General features: G+C 47.5%; 2 protein-coding genes across 3 annotated transcripts in view; one reads left to right on the top strand and one right to left on the bottom strand.

Moving 5' to 3' along the window:
* ADAMTS12 (ADAM metallopeptidase with thrombospondin type 1 motif 12) overlaps window positions 1-6,325 on the bottom strand; it is a 172,442-nt gene extending 166,117 nt beyond the window's left edge. For both annotated transcript variants that reach the window (XM_087773260.1, XM_087773261.1), the window contains exons 1-2: window positions 6,074-6,325; window positions 875-1,236 (exon numbers count right to left, since the gene is read on the bottom strand). In XM_087773260.1, the coding sequence (XP_087629386.1) occupies window positions 875-1,236; window positions 6,074-6,200 (489 nt within the window). In that variant the 5' untranslated portion in view covers window positions 6,201-6,325. The remainder of the gene's footprint in view (window positions 1-874; window positions 1,237-6,073) is intronic.
* Window positions 6,326-14,851: 8,526 nt separating this feature from the next.
* On the top strand, window positions 14,852-20,300 carry RXFP3 (relaxin family peptide receptor 3). Its single transcript, XM_087773262.1, has one exon. It carries the CDS (start codon window positions 14,985-14,987, stop codon window positions 16,320-16,322), a length of 1,338 nt encoding a protein of 445 aa, XP_087629388.1. The 5' UTR covers window positions 14,852-14,984; the 3' UTR covers window positions 16,323-20,300.

Genomic DNA, 20,300 nt, shown 5'->3' with positions numbered 1-20,300 from the left:
TAGAGGAAACTAAAACAGAAGCTCACATCCAGATGCACAACAAAAGGCACTCCAACTACTAGTGGGATCATAGAATCATAGAATCACAGAATCATTTAGGTTGGAAAAGACCTTTAAGATCATCAATTCCAACTGTAAACGTAACACTGTCAAGTCCACCACTAAACGATGTCTCTACGTGCCACATCTACACATCTTTTAAATACCTCCAGGGATGGGGACTCAACCACTTCCCTGGGCAGCCTGTTCCAATGCTTGACAACCCTTTTGGTGAAGAAATTTTTCCTAATATCCAGTCTAAGCCTCCCTTGGCAAAACTTGAGGCCGTGTCCTCTCATCCTATCACTTGTTACTCAAAAGGAATCAAAGCAATGACTGGATGTTTGGATGGCTTCAAGCCATATGAATGATAAGAGACGTGCAGTCCAGACCACCAGAAAAAAAAAAAAAATCCAGTGAAAAGTAAACCCCAAGGGGCCTCAGCATCAACTTTTGACCTTCTGATTCTCTCTTCCAAAAGTCCAAATGACATCCATAGTATTAAACTGATTCTTTCCAAGCATTATGGATGGATACACTCTTTCAGAGTACTGCAGATGCCCCATGCCTGGAAGTGTTCAAGGCCAGGCTGGATGGGGCTTTGAGCAATCTGGTCTAGTGCAATGTGTCTCTGCCCATGGCAGGGGGGTTGGAACCAGATAATCTTGAAGGTCCCTTCCAACCCAAACCATTCTATGATTCTGTGATTATGTCAGTAAGGTATTAGATTGGCTCATCCAGTTGCTTACCAGACATGTGCATGCACCAATGCTCTATCTCAGTTCTAATGACACCAAAATCAGCCCAGAACCCCAGTAAAGGTCTCATCACTTACCAGGCCATTGCAGGTGCTGATCGCTGCTGTCCCACTCCCGGAACCCGGCTGCAACACTGTGCCAATGAAGTGGCAAGGAACTCCCGAGTGAGTTGCAATCTTCGCACTAGTGTAGTTGCCACGTCTCCTTTCTACTATGTAGTTATGGGAAAGAAATCCCATGTGGACAGTCAAGTTAAAAAACAGATCCTTCTCCTCATGGTTAATTTTGTAATATACCACATTTTCCTTTTTGCCGAGATCTCTCTTCTTCCTCGTGTTTGAGATGTGATGGTGTAAATTAAAAGAAAGAAAATGCCCACTTGCATCTACTCTTGCTGGATCAACCACGTGGTATTCTGGCAATGTCTTGATAAATTGCTCTGAGAGGAAGGGGAAAAAAAAGAAGCAAAACTAGGGTAAGTGCTAGCCTGTTCAGATCTCGCATGATTTAATGGGAAACTCAAAAGTGACAGCAATTCACCACACCATCCTACCGGTGCAAAGGCAGGCAGTGCACAGACCATCGTGCAATACAATCCTCATTTGGGCTTTCTACTCTCCCATTATAACACTCAACTAAACATTCTTCTTTTCAAATATTTTGTGACCATTCATATAAAGGATTGACTGTCACACCCCACCCCCCTTCCCAATCCCACAAGAGCTGGAAACCCTCTCTGTCCTAGGTCCCCAGCACACGATGCTCTGATCAAGGAGATCATCCTAACACATCCAGAAAGCTGACCACCTGAAGTAGGAGGCAGAGCCTTACAAATACACATGGGTGAAGAGAACACTACTAATTGGCTTGATAGGCTGTAGCAATAGCACCTCGATAGCATCAGCTTTAGCAGATGCTGCAGCAGAGGAAGGAACTTTAAAGAAGGGTTTGAAGAGGAATGAAGTAACCGTGCCCTTTTGTATAAGGGGTTCCAACCAGGGTAAGACTGGACACCTTACCACTTGTCAGGATCTAGAAGGGGAAAAAAGCGTTACTGGCATTCTTGTCTCCTGCTATGATACAGAACAAACAACACTTGTTCCCAATTTTATTTTTTTTAAATTAGTATAAAACTCAAAAGCCCCAAGCAAATAACATAAATTCACGTAAAACACAGTCGCTAAGAACTCATACCCTAAGGGCCAGATCTTCCGCTGGCATGCTTGACTTCAGCCCAAGAAATCACAGTCTGGACATATTTCATCAAAAAAAAAAATCTGAGGATACATGTCACTCTAGTTCCTCTTTCCCCAGGGCTGTTCTTTATTCCCAAAGTCCCAGCCACTTATACATCAAGCAGATACACCTCATTCATTAAGCTAGTTAACAAAGCAATTAACCTGTTCCAGGTACTTCCAGAGCAACTTACTCCTCCCTAGAACTGGTAAGACAATCCTTCTAGAGACACTTCTCTTTCCAATGCCTGCACCTTCAAAGCCACACAGGATAAATCATGCCCAGACAGCTGTCCAGATTCATTCCCTTTGGGAAGGAACATATCTCCTTTTGTCCTTGTTAGCTGCAGTATGAGACGTGGCTGCTCCTGTTTCCTCAGGCCATGGACACGTGCACTGAAACACTCCCAATTCAAAAAAAAACAAAACAAAACATACAAAACCCCCACTTCCCAGCACATATACAAAACTACATGAGAAATTTGGCCTTGTCTCGCTAGCATTTTTATTTCAGAGGCAAGTCTATTCTCATACACAACACATTTCTTTGTACACAAGCCTTCCCACCAGCCTACAATGACTTTGTGCCTTTGCAGGACAAGCCACAGCAGTGGACTTTTAGATCTCCATAGTGGCAGGTCTCGACAACATGGAGACTAATACCTACCACAAGTTCTGAGAGACATCTCCTGCCCTTGTCCACATAAGCACAGCAGGGACTGAGACACTGAAAACTCAGTCCACACCTTCATGCCTGCAGTTTACACACCCTGTAGATAGCATAAAAAGGTGCCAGCTGCCTGACAATTTAGCAGCTGAAACTACACCAAGGTCCCCCCTTCCTCACACTCCAGAGTGAAGCAAAAAATGGGCAGGGGGAAGAGAGGAGAAACACCCAAAAATATGGCTTACGTGCAGAAGTTGAATTATAAGACTTCTGGGAAGTCCCACATCCCACGTTGTGCTAGCAAAGATAGGCTACCAGAGAACACCGCAAGACCAGGCCTCCATTTCTCTGGTTTTCAGCACAACTCATGAAATAATCAAATTAAATGCCTGAAGGAAAACTTACTCATTTGCTGTCACTGTGCAATTTGCCTCTGCTTGATGTCTTGAGCTTAATTTGTTGTGGCTTAACTGTTAAGGTCCGTGCAAGACCAAAGACTTGCGGTTTTGGGCTTCAAACTATTCAAGGAAGTTTTCTATTTCACCACTACAGTAATCAGTGTGTAGAGGTTAAGGCAAATTAGACATTATCATCAGTAAAAGGGAAAATAATGCCTAAGCATCTGGTGGCAACAGGATTATCAAAGCAGAGAAGTCTAACTTCTTCCACCCACTCCTTAAACACTCATTTCTGAATGCTAATCACTGGAGAGGGGAATTATGCTTCAATAATAATATACTGAAATGTAACTGCAGAAATGAATTATTAAAAAGTTTCCAAAAGACCAGAGGGAATACGATTACAACAGAACAAAGTTTAACAAGATGAAGCTAAAGATAACTTCTGCAAGTAATCGTTACCAGTTTTCTCTAAACTGTTGGCTAGAGGTTAGCAAAGGCAATCCTACCAATAACAGAACACTTTACTGAGCTCTGTGTTAAGCCTAACATACCGCTTGACCTTTCTAGCTGGAGAAGAGTCTAAAACAAAGATACAATTTTGGTGATACCTTTCTGCCCTTCTGGTAAAGAGTAACACTCAACTAGAAGGCAGAGGCAACAGACAGAATAACTTAATACATGTAACTCACACTGCACAAGAATAAGGGTTGTATTCTTCAATATTGACTGCCTTAATTTTCCTAAAGTAATAATTAATTCATATTAAAACACCACAGGTTCCCGTAAAACTTAGTGCCAGCAAATCTATCCCCGTGCCTTGGAGCTGGCACGTCACAGCGTCCTTCTCCTGGGCCACCTAGAATACTCTCCACTCCAGGGAAGCCCAGCCTGTCAAGTGGCACTGCTCAGGATTTATAGGCCAAGAAAGGGAAGACTTCCCTGGTCGGCTTGTGTAGCTCCAGGGAATGCTCTGTCTTTCCACAACTCTAGCCTGAGCACCCCAGCTTGCACTGGTGCTGGGAGCAAGACCAAAACATCACACTGAGCAGAACATGTTTAAGTCAGTACTCTGCCTTGCAATCACGGTGTTTGCACAGGCCCTTCTGGGTACATGGGAAGAGCAAAGTTCAGGCCCTTCAGGCTTGTTTGGCAAGTCTAAGAATTGTTTAAGTTGTTGGAGAAACCTTCCCTGCAGACCTTCCTAATTCTGCATCATTGAAAACATCTGATAATATTCAAAACCACTGCTGTCTGTTCTGCTCCTCTGTGGATTCAAACTCACCACACATGACAGAGAACTGCCTGTATTAGGAATGGCTGTACACAAAGTGAATAAACTAGGATAAAAACATACATGGTCTGTCACACACGACAGGAAAAGCACAATTTCTTTTAGACAGATAACACATTTTCTGACAAAATTCCTTTAAAATATGACACATCATCATTTGCCATTGTTTCATCTCCATCTTTGTAGTCTATCTACATCTGCCCCTCAGACCCTCTGGCTTCTTTTCAAACGATTCCTTGAGATAGGAAACAGTGTTGCTCCTCTCTGGAGGAAGCGTCTTCCCAAGCCAAAGAAAGGCTGTGTACCCAGGAAACAGCTTGAGCTCCGAAGCCCCATGGCAGGGAGCAGGCCTCCAGCATTCAGGAAGGGCATCCTTAACTGTCCCATCTGCCGTGCTCGTCATGGATGTGGAGGGAGCACAACACTTAACAGTCACTTCAGCTATGCGAGATACAAATTTTAGTCCTTCACACTTACCACTGCATTCAATCTTCCTTTGCAAAAAATTAGCCAAATTCTGAACTGTCCCTTTACGCAAAGCCATTTGCAAACTCTTGGAAAAGCCTAGGTTTTTCATGCCTAGAAAGTTAAATTAATTCTACATTCATTTCCTGACAATTAAACAGCTACTATGTGCTAACACGGCCATCCCTGTTCCGTCCCATGTAGAGTCACAGAAATGCAATGGTTATTTGCATTCACTTTAGATGAATCCAGCAGGGACTAACTTCAGGATAATTGCTCACTTTTCAGGCAGCTTACTTAATCACTTTTCCTTTCCATGATCTCTGAGGAGCACAGATTTTCTCCTCTGTGTTCAAGCTCTCCCACTAACAGCACCACAGCTGTTGATTGCATCAGGAAGCAAAACTTCCTCCTACACTTTTGGGTCTTCTACCACCAGGCAGAGTCTTCCATCTAATCATAATTTTTCTCTCTTGGGAGCTGTTTCTCTGATTTTCCCTAAACAGGCAACAGGATAAAATTCCTGAGTTACCAGGGAGGGGTGCAGCCACTACCAGCTGGGGGAATGAAGTTAATCCACCTGGGGGAGCAGCCTCAAGGGATTCCTCCCGCAGATGAAGCCTCACTTTTAATTTACCATCCTCACTGAATATGAACAACTCACAGTGGGTTTTATACCCTGGTAACACCAACCCTTCTGTAGTTTGTGCTGCTGCAGTACAGAAGTGATCATTTGTTTAAAAAAAAAAACAATCAGGACAGTAAACTTTTTTAGTTTAGTAGTACAAAATGATTCTGGTATTTAGAGAGATGCCTTTTAACGAGGAAGATGAGCAAAAAGCAGGACTTAGCAATACCTTCATCTACGCAGCGCAACTCAATGACTTCCAAAGAGCAGCAGGCAGGCCCAGCCAGAGCTGCCTGCTCCCGCTGCAGATCCCTGGGGTCCCAGGAGGCGCCGAGGGCAGCGCTGGGAGCTGCCGCCCCGCGACGGCCCGGGCAGGAACGCTAACGCCAGACCGGGGTCGGCGGGGGTGCCGGGAGCAGGGCGGCTCGCCGCCTCTCCGGCCCGAGCAGCGCCGAGGAGCCGCGACCCGGGCGGCTGGAAGCGCACCCGCGGCGGGGCTGCTCGGCGGGGAGGCGGCGGCGGGAACCCGCTCTCCCTCACGCCGTGCCCGGGGAACTCCCCGCACCCCAGCCCGCCCGCCGCCACTGACCTTGCCTCCCGTCGGGGAAGAGCGAGCTGCCGGCCGGCGGGACCGTGCCCAGGCAGGGCGCTGGGAGGTGAAGGACGAGGAGCCAGAGGGAGACCTGTGCCGCCCGGCTCCGCGGGACACATGGCATGGTGCGGGCGGGGAGCTCCGAGCGGGCCGCCGCGACCGCCGACGCCTAGCCGGGCCGCGGCATGGCCAGGCGGCGGGGCAGCGGCGGGGCAGCGGCGGAGCGGCCCTCCCGGCGCCGCCCGGACACAGGCGCCGCTCCCCAGAAGGGCTGCGCGGGGCCGCCCCGGTGTCTGGTTTCTGCCGGCGGAGGAAGGAGGGCTGCGGGGAGGGAGCCGCTCCCAGGAGCCCCCGCCTCGGAGCCGCCGGGGTTAACGCGCCGGAGAGAACCGGGCCGGGCCAGCGGGGAGGGGAGGAGAGGAGAGGCCGCCGGCGGGGGCTGCCCCCCCCCACTCCGCCCTCCTCAGTGGCAAAGGTGGGGCGTTAGCCCCGGCAGCCCTCGGGGAGGGCCGTCCCGCACAAGCCAGCCTCCCCTCCCCGGGCCGGCCCGGCCCCACGCCGCGGGTCTCCGCTGAGGGGCCGGGGAAGGCGCCCGCCGCAGCCTCGCAGCCCCGCACCCGCCCAGGCGGGGTTTTCCCCCACGGCTTGTGGAGAAAGCGCTCGAAGCACGCGGGTGTTCAAGGCGTTTTCCGCCGCTTCCCGCCGCAGCGGCAAGGGACGGCGGGGGCCTGGCCCCGCTGAGGCGCCCGGAGGGCGGGCGGGAGCCCCAGGGCCCTGAGGGCCCGGCCGGGGCCTCTGGGCCCCGCGCAGCCGGAGCCCGGCTTCCAGGTTGTCTGCCCCAGGCGCTGAGGCCGTTCCTGCGTGCCAACAGCGTGCTGCCACGTTGGGGCCACTTCTGCATGTCCTGCCTCTGTAGGGAAAGTTTCTAATTGCCTCGGCGCCTGAATTTTTAAGTGCGTGCCATGTCCTCTCTGCTCTCATGTCCCCTCACGGGCCTCTGCCGAGGTTACTGCCCCACTGCCGCTCCTCAGGTGCCACCGGTGGGTGCCCAGGGCACAGCTTCGGTGCCGTCCTGTCCTTGAGACCTGGGCCGAGTTCCTTGTCCGCTTCGGTAGCCCTCTGCTTAAAATGGACTGTACCATGTGTTTTGTGGATAGTTTCATGGCAATCTATGCTTAATTACGCTTGTTCCTCTGTTCAGACTTTCCCAAAGGTGAAGGGCTGTTGCAACTCATCTGCCTTAACTGCGAGAACTGTAAACCTCGAACTCCAGAGAATGAAAATGCAAGAAAGAGTTAAAACTCCAAGGATTTCTAAATCAGACAGAAATGTGGCTTCTCCCAGGCTTGAGACATGATAACTCTGGAAACAGAGCATACTTATAAGAGTCATATTTGATTTATGAGTCATAATGTGCTCGCTTCTAGCTAATGGAATTACAAAAACTATGCAAAAGAGGATGAATTTATGTAATACTTGGTATCCAACAACGCTTGCCAAGAGAAGATTTGTTCATTGCAAGGTATTTATTTTAATATAGCTGTCTATATATTCTCCCTGTGAATAACTTTGCCTCGCCTGTTACAGCGACAAGTTTCCTGGTGTGCTTGCCATTAGGATTCTTTGAATAGTCTAGTCACATTGTGGAGCCTAGACTGTTCTGTGACATGGGATATTGTAGCCTGCTTAGCGGTTTATCAGTACTTCCCTGAAATTGATTTAAAGCTAAGTGTGACCTGAAATTGATATAATGTCTATAACACTTAACATTCTGAAAACATTTGACAATTGTTGCATAGGACAAGCCACACAATTTGCTGTGAACATTTTAAAATAATTAAACTGGAGAATAAGGAAGTACCTGCAGTAAATGGAATAAAAAGGAAAAGGACTGTAAAATGAGCAGAATAGGCAAGGAGCATTGGAAAGAAGGGGTGAAAGTTCAAGGGATGGGCGTATGTTTACAAAGTACTAGTTTAACAAACTTGTTGAAGGCAGTCAGAAAAGCAGCCCTTCTCTGAGAGGCATGTAACTATTTGCTTCAATTTCCAGTCATCTTTTTGGGTAGGTTTTCACTGTGTCTGATGTGAGGCAACTAGTATTTCATGCAGGGTTCCATCTTGGTTTCTTCCTCAGCCTGAAAAGTTAATTCCCATTGCTTGTAATTCTCTCCAAGTGCGAGATGTTTTTCCTTATGCCCTTTCCTGAGACTACAGAGTTTCTCATTCTGGACTAACTCTCTCAACCTGTTACACTGGCCTGTTTTCTACCCTGTTATCTCTTCTCCAGGCAGCATCATGTGAAAGAAAGAAAAAAATCAGGAAATGATGGAGAAATAAAAGCTCTAGGAACTCAAGAGGGTTTGTGGGAATGTGGATGGTTTTTTTTTATTTTTTTTTTTTTTTTAATGACCAAAAATTGTAGATGAAAAAGTCATACAGAATGGAGAAAGAGAACTGTGGGAATCTCGTCCGAAACATCTATAATTCCCTGGGCTTTGTGCCAGTGTGCACATACACAGAAGAAATGGTTCACTGGGTGTAGTGTCAGAAGATACCCTGGGGGACAGTAGGGCTCCTGCTTAAGGGATGCTGTGGCTGTAGCTGACACAGTCACATACAGTTAAAATGTGAAGCAATGGCACAAGTAGAAAGCACTTTCCTGCTGTGAGGACGTACTGAGGCCAGCTATTTACGTGAGCAGAATTTATGGCACTGTGTCTTCCCAGTACAGACCTGATTTAGGAGAGCATTTGTGGGCTATTAAAATAAGATGCCTATATATTAAACTATTTGGTCACTCAAAAAGAATTGTAAAAATCTAATGATAAGGAATTCATTAGTGGTTTCCTGTTCCAAAAGAGACATAACATTAGGTTTTGGAGACTTTTGTGAGTATAAGGGCATTTTTTTTGATAACACAACCTCAGTTATAAAAATAAAATGAATACCGTACAACATCAGTTGTGTTCTTGTGACAGCAAAGCTATTGCAGTTCAGTAACTGCAGCTCAACACAGAAAAGCCTGTACAGTTATTGAAAGGAGGTCAGAAAAAAACAGGACATGTGATCAAGAGACACAGTCAAGTCTGGCACATTGACAATCCAGGCACAATCGATATCTGGGTTCTTTTAAATTTAAGTAGACCTTCAGGCCAGAAATAAAAGAAATGTGTGCATAGGAATTCATATGCTTGTGCAAATGTGTACAGAGAGACAGAAAAGCAGAGGTTATGAGCAGTGAGGAACGGCAACATAAATTATATGGTTTTACATTGAGGAGTTGCTACAAAATGAAGCCCAGCTGAAGACAGTCAGGAAATTTTGCTTCACTGGGAATGAGATTCTCTGCCCAAAGTTTAAATATCTAAAAGGCATCTAATACACACTTGCTTGTCTGCTCCTCCAGTCAGTAGGGAGAGAAGACACCTCTGGAGGATAACACATCCCTTTCTGTCACATACAAGGTTGTGCTTGTTTTGGCTGGGGTAGAGTTAATTTTCTTCATAGTGGCTATGTTTTGCATTTGTGCTGGGAACAGCATTGATAACACAGGGATGTTTTTGTTATTGCTGAGCCGTGCTTACACAGAGTGGAGGCCTTTTCTGCTCCTCACCCCACCCCACCAGCGAGGAGGCTGGGGGTGCACAAGAAGCTGGGAGGGGACACGGCTGGGACAGCTGACCCCGACTGACCACAGGGATATCCCACACCATATGATGTCATGCTCAGCATATAAAGCTGGGGGAAGAAGGAAGGGGGGGACGTTTGGAGTGATGGTGTTTGTCTTCCCAGGTAACTGTTACACGTGATGGAGCCCTGCTCTCCTGGAGATGGCTGAACACCTGCCTGCCCATGGGAAGTAGTGAATGAATTCCTTGTTCTGCTTTGCTTGTGCGCACGGCTTTTGCTTCACCTATTAAACTGTCTTTCTCTCAATGCATGAGTTTTCTCACTTATACTCTTCCAAGTCTCTCCCCCATCCCACCAGGGGGGCAGTGAGCAAGCAGCTATGTGGTGCTTAGTTGCTGCTGGCGTTAAACCACGACAAAGGTGAAATACTGTCTGGACCTGACTATCTATTAAGTATACAGGCAGCTTAACAATTTGCTTGGACTAGAAATATTAGGAAGATGAATCACACGTGGTGTACATAAAGGTCACATGTAAAGGTACTGAGTATTAGCAGAGAGATGAACTCGAAGAGAATGACACTGAATCCCAAACACTGTTGATTTTTTTTCTGAGACAGATTTAGATGGAAGCTTGTGAGTACTTTTTTTTTTTCTTACTCCCTCATTCTCATTTAGAGATGCGGCCTCTTAACACAGCTAACTATTGGTAATTGAATCAGAGACACTGTTGGATCTCTCAACTTACATTTCAATTATAGTCTTTAAAGATTTTTGGAATTTCATAAGTTACTCATGCAAAAAATATTTGCTGGCATTCCACTTATGGTATGTCTGTGGGCAGATTCAAGTAACAGAATGAAGTAAACACTAAAGTAGTCAGTGATTCTGTTACATTTTTTAGGATGCTCACAGATTCCTGATCACTGTTCAGACATGGATTGTTATTTGTAATTGGTGAGCTGATTCTCAAAATGATAATTTCGTGCTTGGACTATGTGAATTTAAAAGCTCATTTGGTCTTATTATCCATATTAACAGTTTTAAATCATGTTTTGGGAGCAACAGGTCACTTTGAAATTAACTTTTTATGAAAATTAGTGCCAGGAAAATATCTTCTCAGTGATCTACCTAGAAAGCAAATGAAAAGAGGATGTGAACATGATTAAAGTAATTTTTTAAATTAAAATTTATATCTGTATTCAAATAATACTTTCTGGAGAACACGTCTGTCGTCCATGAAGCATACCAATGATGTTTTCCTCTGGGTATGATGACTGTGTTACCTAGCTGAGTTTTTGTAATGAAAACCTGTATACATTCCTCTCTACACTTTTAAGAAAAGAATTGCCATGAAAATCTTCCCATGGTGGATACACACAAAGTCACACCAAACCTTCACTCTCAGGATGGAGAAAGTAGAGCTGTAAAATCTAGTTCAAAATGTAACTGTTAACAGTTATTGTCTGAGTATAGTCAAAAGCATGAGATTGTAGCCCTCAGCTCTTAAAAAGCCAAGGGAAGACCATATGGGTTCCAGAAACTAGAAATGGGAAAATAAACAAATACGAGAAGTCCTTTTTTTCCTATTTCTCTTTCCTTCTCTTTCTCAAAAAAAAATTTTGTTTTAATGAGAAGAAAATGCCATAAAAAAGATTGTTCCTAAAACAGAATTCTGTGGCAAGAATGCAACGTTTAAGAATAAAATAAAGCCCGTCTAAGTAACACACATTAATAACTCTTTTTAATGAAATCTGTTCAAGAGCTTCAGTATTACTACTCTTTTCTTCAGTATATTGAATAGAAAAAGATAAAAAATTCCTTTGCTGCTACAAAAATGCCCCAAGAAGTAGTCCTATGTTTCTGTATTTAAAATACTGATACATTCAATATTTCAGAAATCTGCTTTAAGCTACAGAAATGGCTTTCATATTGAAAAAGAACCTCATCTCCATTGCCAAAATGTTTCAGAACAGCGTACAGCTGTCTCAGTCACTGTTGTAATCATAATCCATCCTCCGTTTGTAGTACGAGCTCTAGAAAGGAACGGAAAAATGGTAGGGATCCTTCAGGGTAAATTGTAGGAAAATTATCATTTTCAGCCAATGTTTATTTGGCATATTTATCTGAAACATTTTTAAAGGCTACTTAAGAAATACTTGCAGGGACACTTTTATCTCTGATACAATATAGTCGAAATCAATGGGCAGTTTCTGTTGGTGGTCTGTACAGGCGCAAGCTGTTAAAGTTTACTGCACAGATTGATGCTATCTGAAGGCAAACTAGCAACCTTAGCCCCATGCATTTTTTTAGCATAGTACTATATAAACCCCAAAAAGCCTCTTAAAAAGCTCTACAGGATCTGTTTGAGATTTCCAAAGTGAACAAATAAGCTGTTATTTCTGCGTTATGGCCAGAATACTTCCCAAAAGCCTAAGCCCATCAAGTTTGTTACAGTTTTCAGAGAGATTGAGTCAGTAACACCAATTACACTGACACTTTGATAAAGAGAAGTTACAGAATATTACGTATTAGCAACAAGCCTTTGGCAGCATTGGTGGAATAAATAAGGAAGAAACAGAAGACAGTATTTTCCATAATAATAATCCTTAGGTAATGTATCTGATGAGTTTTGCAACACTTTTTCAAAATAGCTGATGACTTTTTAAACATTTTTCCAGCTATGGAAATGTTCTGATGGTGTGACGAATAAATTATTCAGCAAATATTGATTATTCATCTAGGTAAGGTTCCCTTACCTGCCTCTAAAACTTCTTCTCTGAGGTGAAGAATGACGAAAGACAAAGACAGACCACCCAAGGCTGAAAAGGAATTTGCCTGGTGGTCAGATTATGAGCAAAAAACCTGGACAAGCATTTCACATTTGCAGCCCAGAGTTGAAAACCCACTACCAGTGTTCCCGTGAGGTACCTCAGTTCACACTCTGTTGCTTTCTCTGGGTGGCTAACAAAAAAAGCAATATATCTTCAGACCTTATTTCCCTTGTCCTCCCCTTTCTGAACCTTTATTACTGTTCAGCCTCTGCCGTATATCAACAAGATGTGCTGAGCAGGGAAATACTCAAATGGTAGAAGGAATTATTTTGTGCAAGACACAGTTTCTGCAATTTGTCCTGTGAAATACTTAAAATAGGGCATGGAGGTAGCAATGTGATTGCAATGGGGCAGAATTCAGTCTGCAAAAAATGCGTTTCTGCACTGTCCATCCCGCTAATGGTTCACCAGGTGGACGTGTCATAGTCTCTGCATGGCTCAATTACAGGTGATTTTTTCCTTGTGAGCTCATAGTGGAAGGACTAAGTAGAGGGGGAAAATTGAACAAGAACTTGCTTATTTCAAATATTTTACTAACCTCCATTTTGGCTAAGTGCTGATACTAGTGCTAAGGCAGCCAGTGCTGCTGGGGGGCACTTCACCGCCTGCACCATTTGCAGAACCTCTGCAGTGGTGCGGCTCTGATTAAAACTCGGTGTTTTCACTTTGCTTGTTTATGCGGTTGTTGCACTACTGGTGTTGGAGGATCCTTGGCTTTCTCTCCTGCCTGTACTGTTTTACAGTCGGCTGTGCAACACTGATGGGGTTGATGGGGTTGTTAGGTTTTACAGCAAGGACGGTTTACTTTGGGTGAGAGAATTTGAGAAACTGTTGCCATTCAGCAGGCTAAGGGATGCAACTTAACGCCCTGCTTTTGAAAATGTCACCTGAATGTAACCCCAGTCAGTGATTAAGAGGTATGGAAGCCTAGAAAAAATCAATGATTTGCAGAAAGCGAGGAAGAAATGTCAGGAGTCCATTTTTCAAGGCCTGCTGCAGTCAGCCTTTTGAAGGCCCATTATTTCAATTTTTTTGTTTTGTTCTGTTACCAACGTATTTAGTGTAGCAAGTAGTCTAGAGGCTAAGCCTTCCCAGAGCATTGCATTGCTAATTCCACCAAGTTGTACCCTCATTATATGCAATACAAACGATATATAAAACTTCCTAATTACTGTTGTTCCCCTTTAGCACTCCCATGATCGGGCTGGTGCTTTTACAGTGCCACTGTAGATATAAACCAGAGTGATGAGTGGACTGCTGGCAACAAATGGCACACACAGTGATGCCTTTGCAAGAATTTCAATACAATAAATCAGCTTAAAGACTATGGAGAAATAATTTACCTTTTAAATCTTTCGTTAATCTCCCCTAGATGGCTGATTTACAGTGCTTTATTTAGGTATATTTAGAATCTATTTCGTTTTCAAAATGTGCACTTATTTTGATTTATTTAGAAGCAGAACGGGAGAAGGAAAGCCTCGCTTCCTATTTCTGCCGGTTGCTTTCTGTTCCTGCTGCAAACCTGGTGGGAAAGCGAGTTTCGGGCACCGGGCACGGCAGGGACGGGGCGGGCTGCAGCCGCCGAGCTCCCGGGGCCGGTGCCGGCCGCCGCCGCTGCCCGGCGCGCCGGGGCCCCCTGCGGGCGGGCGGCTGCCGGAGTCCGCCGTCCCCGCTGCCTCCCGGGGCAGCGGCTTCTGCCCGCCGCGGGTCTTTGCCCTCTTTTGCCTTCGCCCGAGCCCTGCGTGCTACCGGCAGCCGGCCTTTACAGCGTCCTTGTCCGCGCCGGTCGTTTTAAAATCAGGGATGGCCACCCTCGTCCCACGTCCCGAAAGCAGGAAAGGTGTTCGTCGGTCCCTGTCCTGAATGTGGTCCTTCGGGGGACGGAGCAGCACCTCCGGGGTCGGCGCCGAGGTTTCTCAGGCAGGAAAGCGCAGGTCGTTTCGGGCTCGCCCTGCGGCCGGGCAGAGGTGCGACGCCCCGGGCGCTTCCCAAGCGCGGGAGGGGAGGCAGGGGAGTGTTTTCGGGAGCTGACCCCGCTGGGCGAGGGCATCGCCTCGGGCCGGGCACTTGCCCAGCTCAGCTCGCGGAAACGCTCCGCCCGCTTGGTTCACGCCCACGGCTCCCCGCCGGGCGGGCGGAACGGGAGGGAGGCGAGCGGCGGGGGCGAAGCCGCCGGGCGGGGGGGGCCGGGGCGCGGCCGCCCGCGCTCAGCACCCGGGAGAGCTCCGCGCCGCACCGCGCATGCCCCGGCCCCGCCGCCGCGGATATAACCGCGGCCGCCGCGGAACCGCCGCCAGCCGCGCCGACCCGCCGAGCCGGAGGGACGCCGTCCCCGTCCCCGTCCCCGCTCCGGCAGCCCGCCCGGCGAAGAGGCTGCCCGCCGCTGCCGGCTCGGGGGTCTGGGGAAAGGCTCCCGCCGACCTGTCGCCCTCCCTAGCATGGGATGGGCGAGCCCTGCGAGCGCGGTGCCTGCTCGCCAGCCGCCGGCATGAAGGAAGGAGCGGACTGGGAGTCCTGGGACGCGCCGTTGGGTTTTCTGGAGGGCGCTCAGGTGGGCAACAAGAGCAACGTGTCCTTCCTGCAGCTGTTTAAGAACATCAACCTGGAGCGAGCTGATGGGATGCAAGGGGACAGCTCCGACGTGGTGCGGATCGTCATCTCCCTGGTGTACTCCGTGGTGTGTGCCCTGGGGCTGGTGGGCAACCTGCTGGTGCTCTACCTGATGAAAAGCAAACAAGGTTGGAGAAAGTCCTCCATCAACCTCTTTGTAACCAGCCTGGCGGTGACTGACTTCCAATTTGTGCTCACCTTGCCGTTCTGGGCAGTGGAGAACGCACTGGACTTCAACTGGCTCTTCGGCAAGGCAATGTGTAAGATTGTCTCATATGTGACAGCCATGAATATGTATGCCAGTGTCTTCTTTCTCACTGCCATGAGTGTGGCTAGGTACCGCTCTGTGGCTTTAGCCTTAAAGAATCAGCGGCGAGGTGACCCACTGGGTGGCTGCTGCTCTGCCAAGTGGCTTTGTGCACTCATCTGGCTGTCAGCTATCCTGGCTTCCCTGCCTCATGCCATTTTTTCCACCACTGCCACCGTCTTTGATGATGTGCTCTGCCTTGTCAAGTTCCCTGAGGGCCGAGGCAGCAATGCTCAGTTCTGGCTGGGTCTGTACCACATCCAGAAGGTGCTGCTGGGCTTTGTGGTGCCGCTGGCTGTCATCAGTCTCTGCTACTTGCTCCTGGTGCGCTTCATCAGTGACAAGCATGTTGGCAGCACCTGCAGTGGCCCCAGCACCAAGCGCCGCTCCAAAGTGACTAAGTCTGTGTCCATCGTGGTGCTGTCTTTCTTCTTGTGCTGGCTGCCTAACCAAGCACTCACAACGTGGGGCATCCTCATCAAACTCAACGTGGTGCACTTCAGTACTGAGTACTTCCTTTCCCAAGTGTACCTCTTCCCCATCAGCGTGTGCCTGGCACACTCCAACAGCTGCCTCAATCCCATCCTCTACTGCCTCATGCGCAGGGAGTTTCGCAAGGCACTGAAGAGCCTCCTCTGGAGGATCACCTCACCTTCCCTCACCACCATGCGCCCTTTCACCGACACCACCAAGCCCGAGCAGGAGGAGCAGGCTCTGCACGCCTTGGTGCCTGTCCACCCCGTCACTGCTTCTTCCCCTGCTGCAACCATCCAGCCAGAGGTGGCCTACTACCCGCCTGGGGTGGTGATGTACAGCAGCCGCTATGACCTGCTGCCCGCTAGCTCCACGGAGCAGCGTTGCTGAGATGGGCAGGGGGCTCTGGGGGGTGGGATTGCAGGGTCTGTGCAAGATGTGTGGCCCTGGGATATTGAATGCCTGGTAGGGACAAGGGGAGGAGGAATGGGTAAAGGAAGGCTTCTGTGCGAGAGATCATCTTTTGGGGTTTTTGTCTGCTCTCGGAAACTTGTTGATGGAAATTGTCTTGAAAATGTCCCCCAGACTGGAGAACAGGAGTAGGAGCAGGCAGTGGTGGTGCACTGGGGATTGGGGTGTTTCTAGGAGATGCTTTTTAGTGCTTGTACCTGTTCTGGGGAAGAAGAACTGGGGAGGGTGACGGGACTCCATCCAGGGAGGACACAGGATGTTCAGGGCACCATAGGGAGGAGAGGGGCTGAATGGGGTAGAGCGAGGCTGGAAGGCCTCAGCTGTGTCCCCCCAACCTGGAGGTGCAAGCAGCAAGGGGCCGGCAGCCCTCCCACCCCTGTGTGTGTGTTTGTGGCAGGGGGAGGGAGCTGGGCTGCTTTCTCACTGCTGCGTGGCATCATTGTAAATGATGCCAGCCCGGCTGTGGTCACTGCTCTCTGGGCTCCAGTGAGGGCACAGGGATCAGGCAGCCCCTGTCCTATTTCACACCTGCCCTGATGGGAACAGCCAGGACAAGTGGGCACAAGGATCCTGCTTGGTCAGGCTTGGCCCCTTTCCCCTCTCTTATGGACAGAGAAAAGAGAGAGGACAAGGAGCAGTGTGCTCTCCTCTGGATCTGTGCAGGATCTGCTTTTCCAGCTCCCCCCATCCCCTCTGCTGCTGCCAGGATACAGAGCAACCCAGATAGCCAAGGAGAAAGCCAAGGACAGGACTTGCAGCTTCACGGAGAGGTGTTGCTTTACATCGGTTTGGAGGGGAGGGTGTGAGCCCCCTAATATCATGTTCCCCAGACTCTCTCCAGGCTGCTGGGGTGGAAACGCACAGCCCCAAACCGCGGGTGGCAAGGCAGGCATCTCTTCCCAGGGCACTGAGGCTGCAGGCTTTGTTCTTGCTGCACTTCAGACTGTTTGTATTTCACTCCAGGAAATGAGCATGACTGTAAACAAAAAAAGGGGGGAAAAAGAAACAAATCATAGCCACTTCGAGCTGCTTGCTCTGGGATACTTCTGTGTTCAGCTAAAACCAAGCACAAAGGTTTTTGTTCTGCTAAAGTGTTTAAGGGTCTGCACTGATACTTGCCAGTGTTTCAATTAACTCCAGTTCAATTCCTCTGGTGTGAGCAGCCCCAGAGCCTGCAGTTCATTGCTCTCGCACCCTGGAGAAGGGCAGGGACAATGCCTGTCCCAGCCTGTGTTCCAGAGAAACATCTGGGAAACAATTTGATGTTGATCTGAAATGAACTCTTAGGGGCATGAAAAAAGTGTAATTTTAAGCTGTGAAATTTTTTATGGCAAGGTTATATATTTACTTTTTAAAATATTTTTTTAAATTATGAGGAAAAAATTTAAAATGGAAAGATCAAAACATTTCTTTTAAAAGACAAAAATGCAACAGTTCTGGTTTTGTTGTCAAAAACCATATGGGATGAATATATAAATACAATATTCAAAACCCCTCTCTATTTCCAGCCCCTTCCCCTGCAGCCTAACTCCAATATCTGCCCGACTCTGCTAAAAAAGCATTTCTGCAGAGGGTTGTTTGTCACCTCTAAGTACTGATGTGGAGTAAACTTGCTATTTCTGTCCAGAGAAAATTGCAGTGCCATTAGTGGCAATTATGCTTTGCAGACTCTGTCAGGTTTCCTGTACATGTCGATAACTCCTGTTGTAAAATTCAAGTTTGGTCTGGAAGCAGCAGGTTCTGTTGCTTGCAAGGAGAAGCTGCCCTGTTTCTTCAAGGCAGAAAAGACTTCTACCCAGCCTTGCTAACTGGGAAGATACAGGTGCCTGGAGAAGAACAGCAGAAGTGAGCTGGCAGCTGATGGACATACTTACACAGATGCAAAGACTCTGAAGAAATCAGATATATCCACCGAAGAACTTTTGCATCAAAGTACTGTACTGCCCCTCTAAGTTCCTAAACCCTGACTTGGCTGCCAGTTGAAGTCTCTAGGTACTTAAAGTTTTTTCTAGTAAAATTTTTGTGCCTAGAAGTCTGCTCCTGAGCATGCCTAAATCTGCTTAAGGCTGTAGCATTTATCTCTCTGCTTCATGGGGATCTCTCAGTCAGGACTGGCCGCAGCGTGTATCCTAAGCAAGGGAGGCAGCTCTGCATCCCGACATAGAACACCCTGTGCCAGGCCACACTAAGTTAGGAGGTACTGTAAACTTAACTCATTCCGTCCATCCCTTTGCATCCATGTCTAGATATGCTTCTCCTGTCCCACCTTCAATGCATGTACAGATTATGCTCCTTCCTCTTCCCCTTTGAAACACTAATAAGTGGGCAGAGCTTTCACCCACAGCCTGGGAAACTCAGCTTCCCCCCTTCCACATCCCTGGGGAATGGCTGAATCTCTGGGCTACTCTGTGAATGTACTCAAATGCCCTGGCTTGAAACAGTTCCCTGTTGCATGAGTTGCTCACCATTGCTGGATCATAAAGGGAAGGCAAGCCCTTGAACACTACTTTGCAGCATAGTGGTTGGGGAGTGAGCTCCAAAGAGGAAGTGCCAAGATTTTTTTCCTTGTAAATACAATAGAGAAACTGGGTCCAGGTTTGGATTCTAGGTCTCTCCTTTCCAAGAACAAGGATTAACTTGCTCCCAGGCCCTATTTCAATTAAAGTTTCAGTATGCCATGCAAGAGGCTGAGAGCTTTCTAGACCTAGAAATCTAGCAGCTTAATATGTCAAAGGATTTGCAAGAAATGCATTTGCGTCTCGTGTGTGCTGGGAGAAAGCCCTAATGCTTGTGCTGGGGGATGAAGGAAGCTACACTGCTGTGTGAGAAAAGGATACCATGAACACTTAACTCCAGAATTCAGAGAGATCTAACTGTGTCTCTACAGGCCTGGAGAAAGTACCTAAATTAACAAGAGGGGATGAATCTCAAAGCCAGACTCTCTTCTTAGTGTTTGCTTTTGAACAGCATAGTTTCTTGCTTGGCTTGCTGTAATTTTAATCCCTATCCTGATGCCTAACTGTTCTTGTGCATTACATAAAAAGGTATCCAGGTGGCTAAAGCATAACTATGAATTCCAGTAGATAACAAATTGCCTAAAAGACATCCTCTGTGGTGCTCAGCATGACAAAACCCATGTGCTTTTGTGGATGTCAATGCAGACATAATTTTATGCCAGCAAAACAACACAGTAAAATAGGTGAAGTTCAGAACAACCCACAGTTAGCTCAGAATACTAGCAAGATACCATGGTCAGAGGAAGCCCCAGGTATCTGATCACTTAAAGACATAAACACCTTACATTTGGCAAATCACCCAAATAGGAAAATACCTTGGGTGTGTAGGGACAGCACTATGGACTTAGAGGGCAGCTCCCTCTTAAGCCACCGATCCACCAGGTGTAGGTCAAGAATCTGCTGTTCGAAAGAGGCACAACCTATCCACAACTGGCCAAATGTTGGCTTAGGCCAGACTGGCAGTTCAGGCTACGTGGGTCAGTGTGTGTCCAGCATGGCCAAAGAGCACTGCTCTAGCTGTTCATGAGCAGAGAGAAATTGTGCTTCAGATGTGCTGTGAGTCTCAGCTATCAGTGCATGAAATCTGGGCTCTGTGTTGTATGGGCAGGAGCACCAGCCTGGGCATTGCAAGGAAGGGGCAGTTGCTCTGAGTGTGCACACAGCATCAGGTGCGTGGCCTGAGCAGAGGGTCTTTCCAGGTCCAGCTTTGAGACTACATGTTGACAACAACAAATTCTGCTGGGTATCTGGGGGTTTCCTAAGTAATCAGTACAACGCTCTTCAAAAACACTCCTGTTTCCTCCAAATGTTCATGTCTTCATTTGTAACAATCGCCTTTTTATGGACAAAAATAAACACAGCTGAAGGATACAAAACAATA

Source organism: Nipponia nippon, unplaced genomic scaffold (assembly GCF_047370975.1).
Source record: "Nipponia nippon isolate SJK-2023a ecotype South Korea unplaced genomic scaffold, ASM4737097v1 scaffold_39, whole genome shotgun sequence".
NCBI lineage: Eukaryota > Metazoa > Chordata > Aves > Pelecaniformes > Threskiornithidae > Nipponia > Nipponia nippon.
This window is presented reverse-complemented; position numbering and strand designations above follow the sequence as displayed.

Bases quoted from the DNA above. Each gene is read 5' to 3' on its own strand.
- RXFP3 (XM_087773262.1), top strand. From the start codon at position 14,985: ATGGGCGAGCCCTGCGAGCGCGGTGCCTGCTCGCCAGCCGCCGGCATG.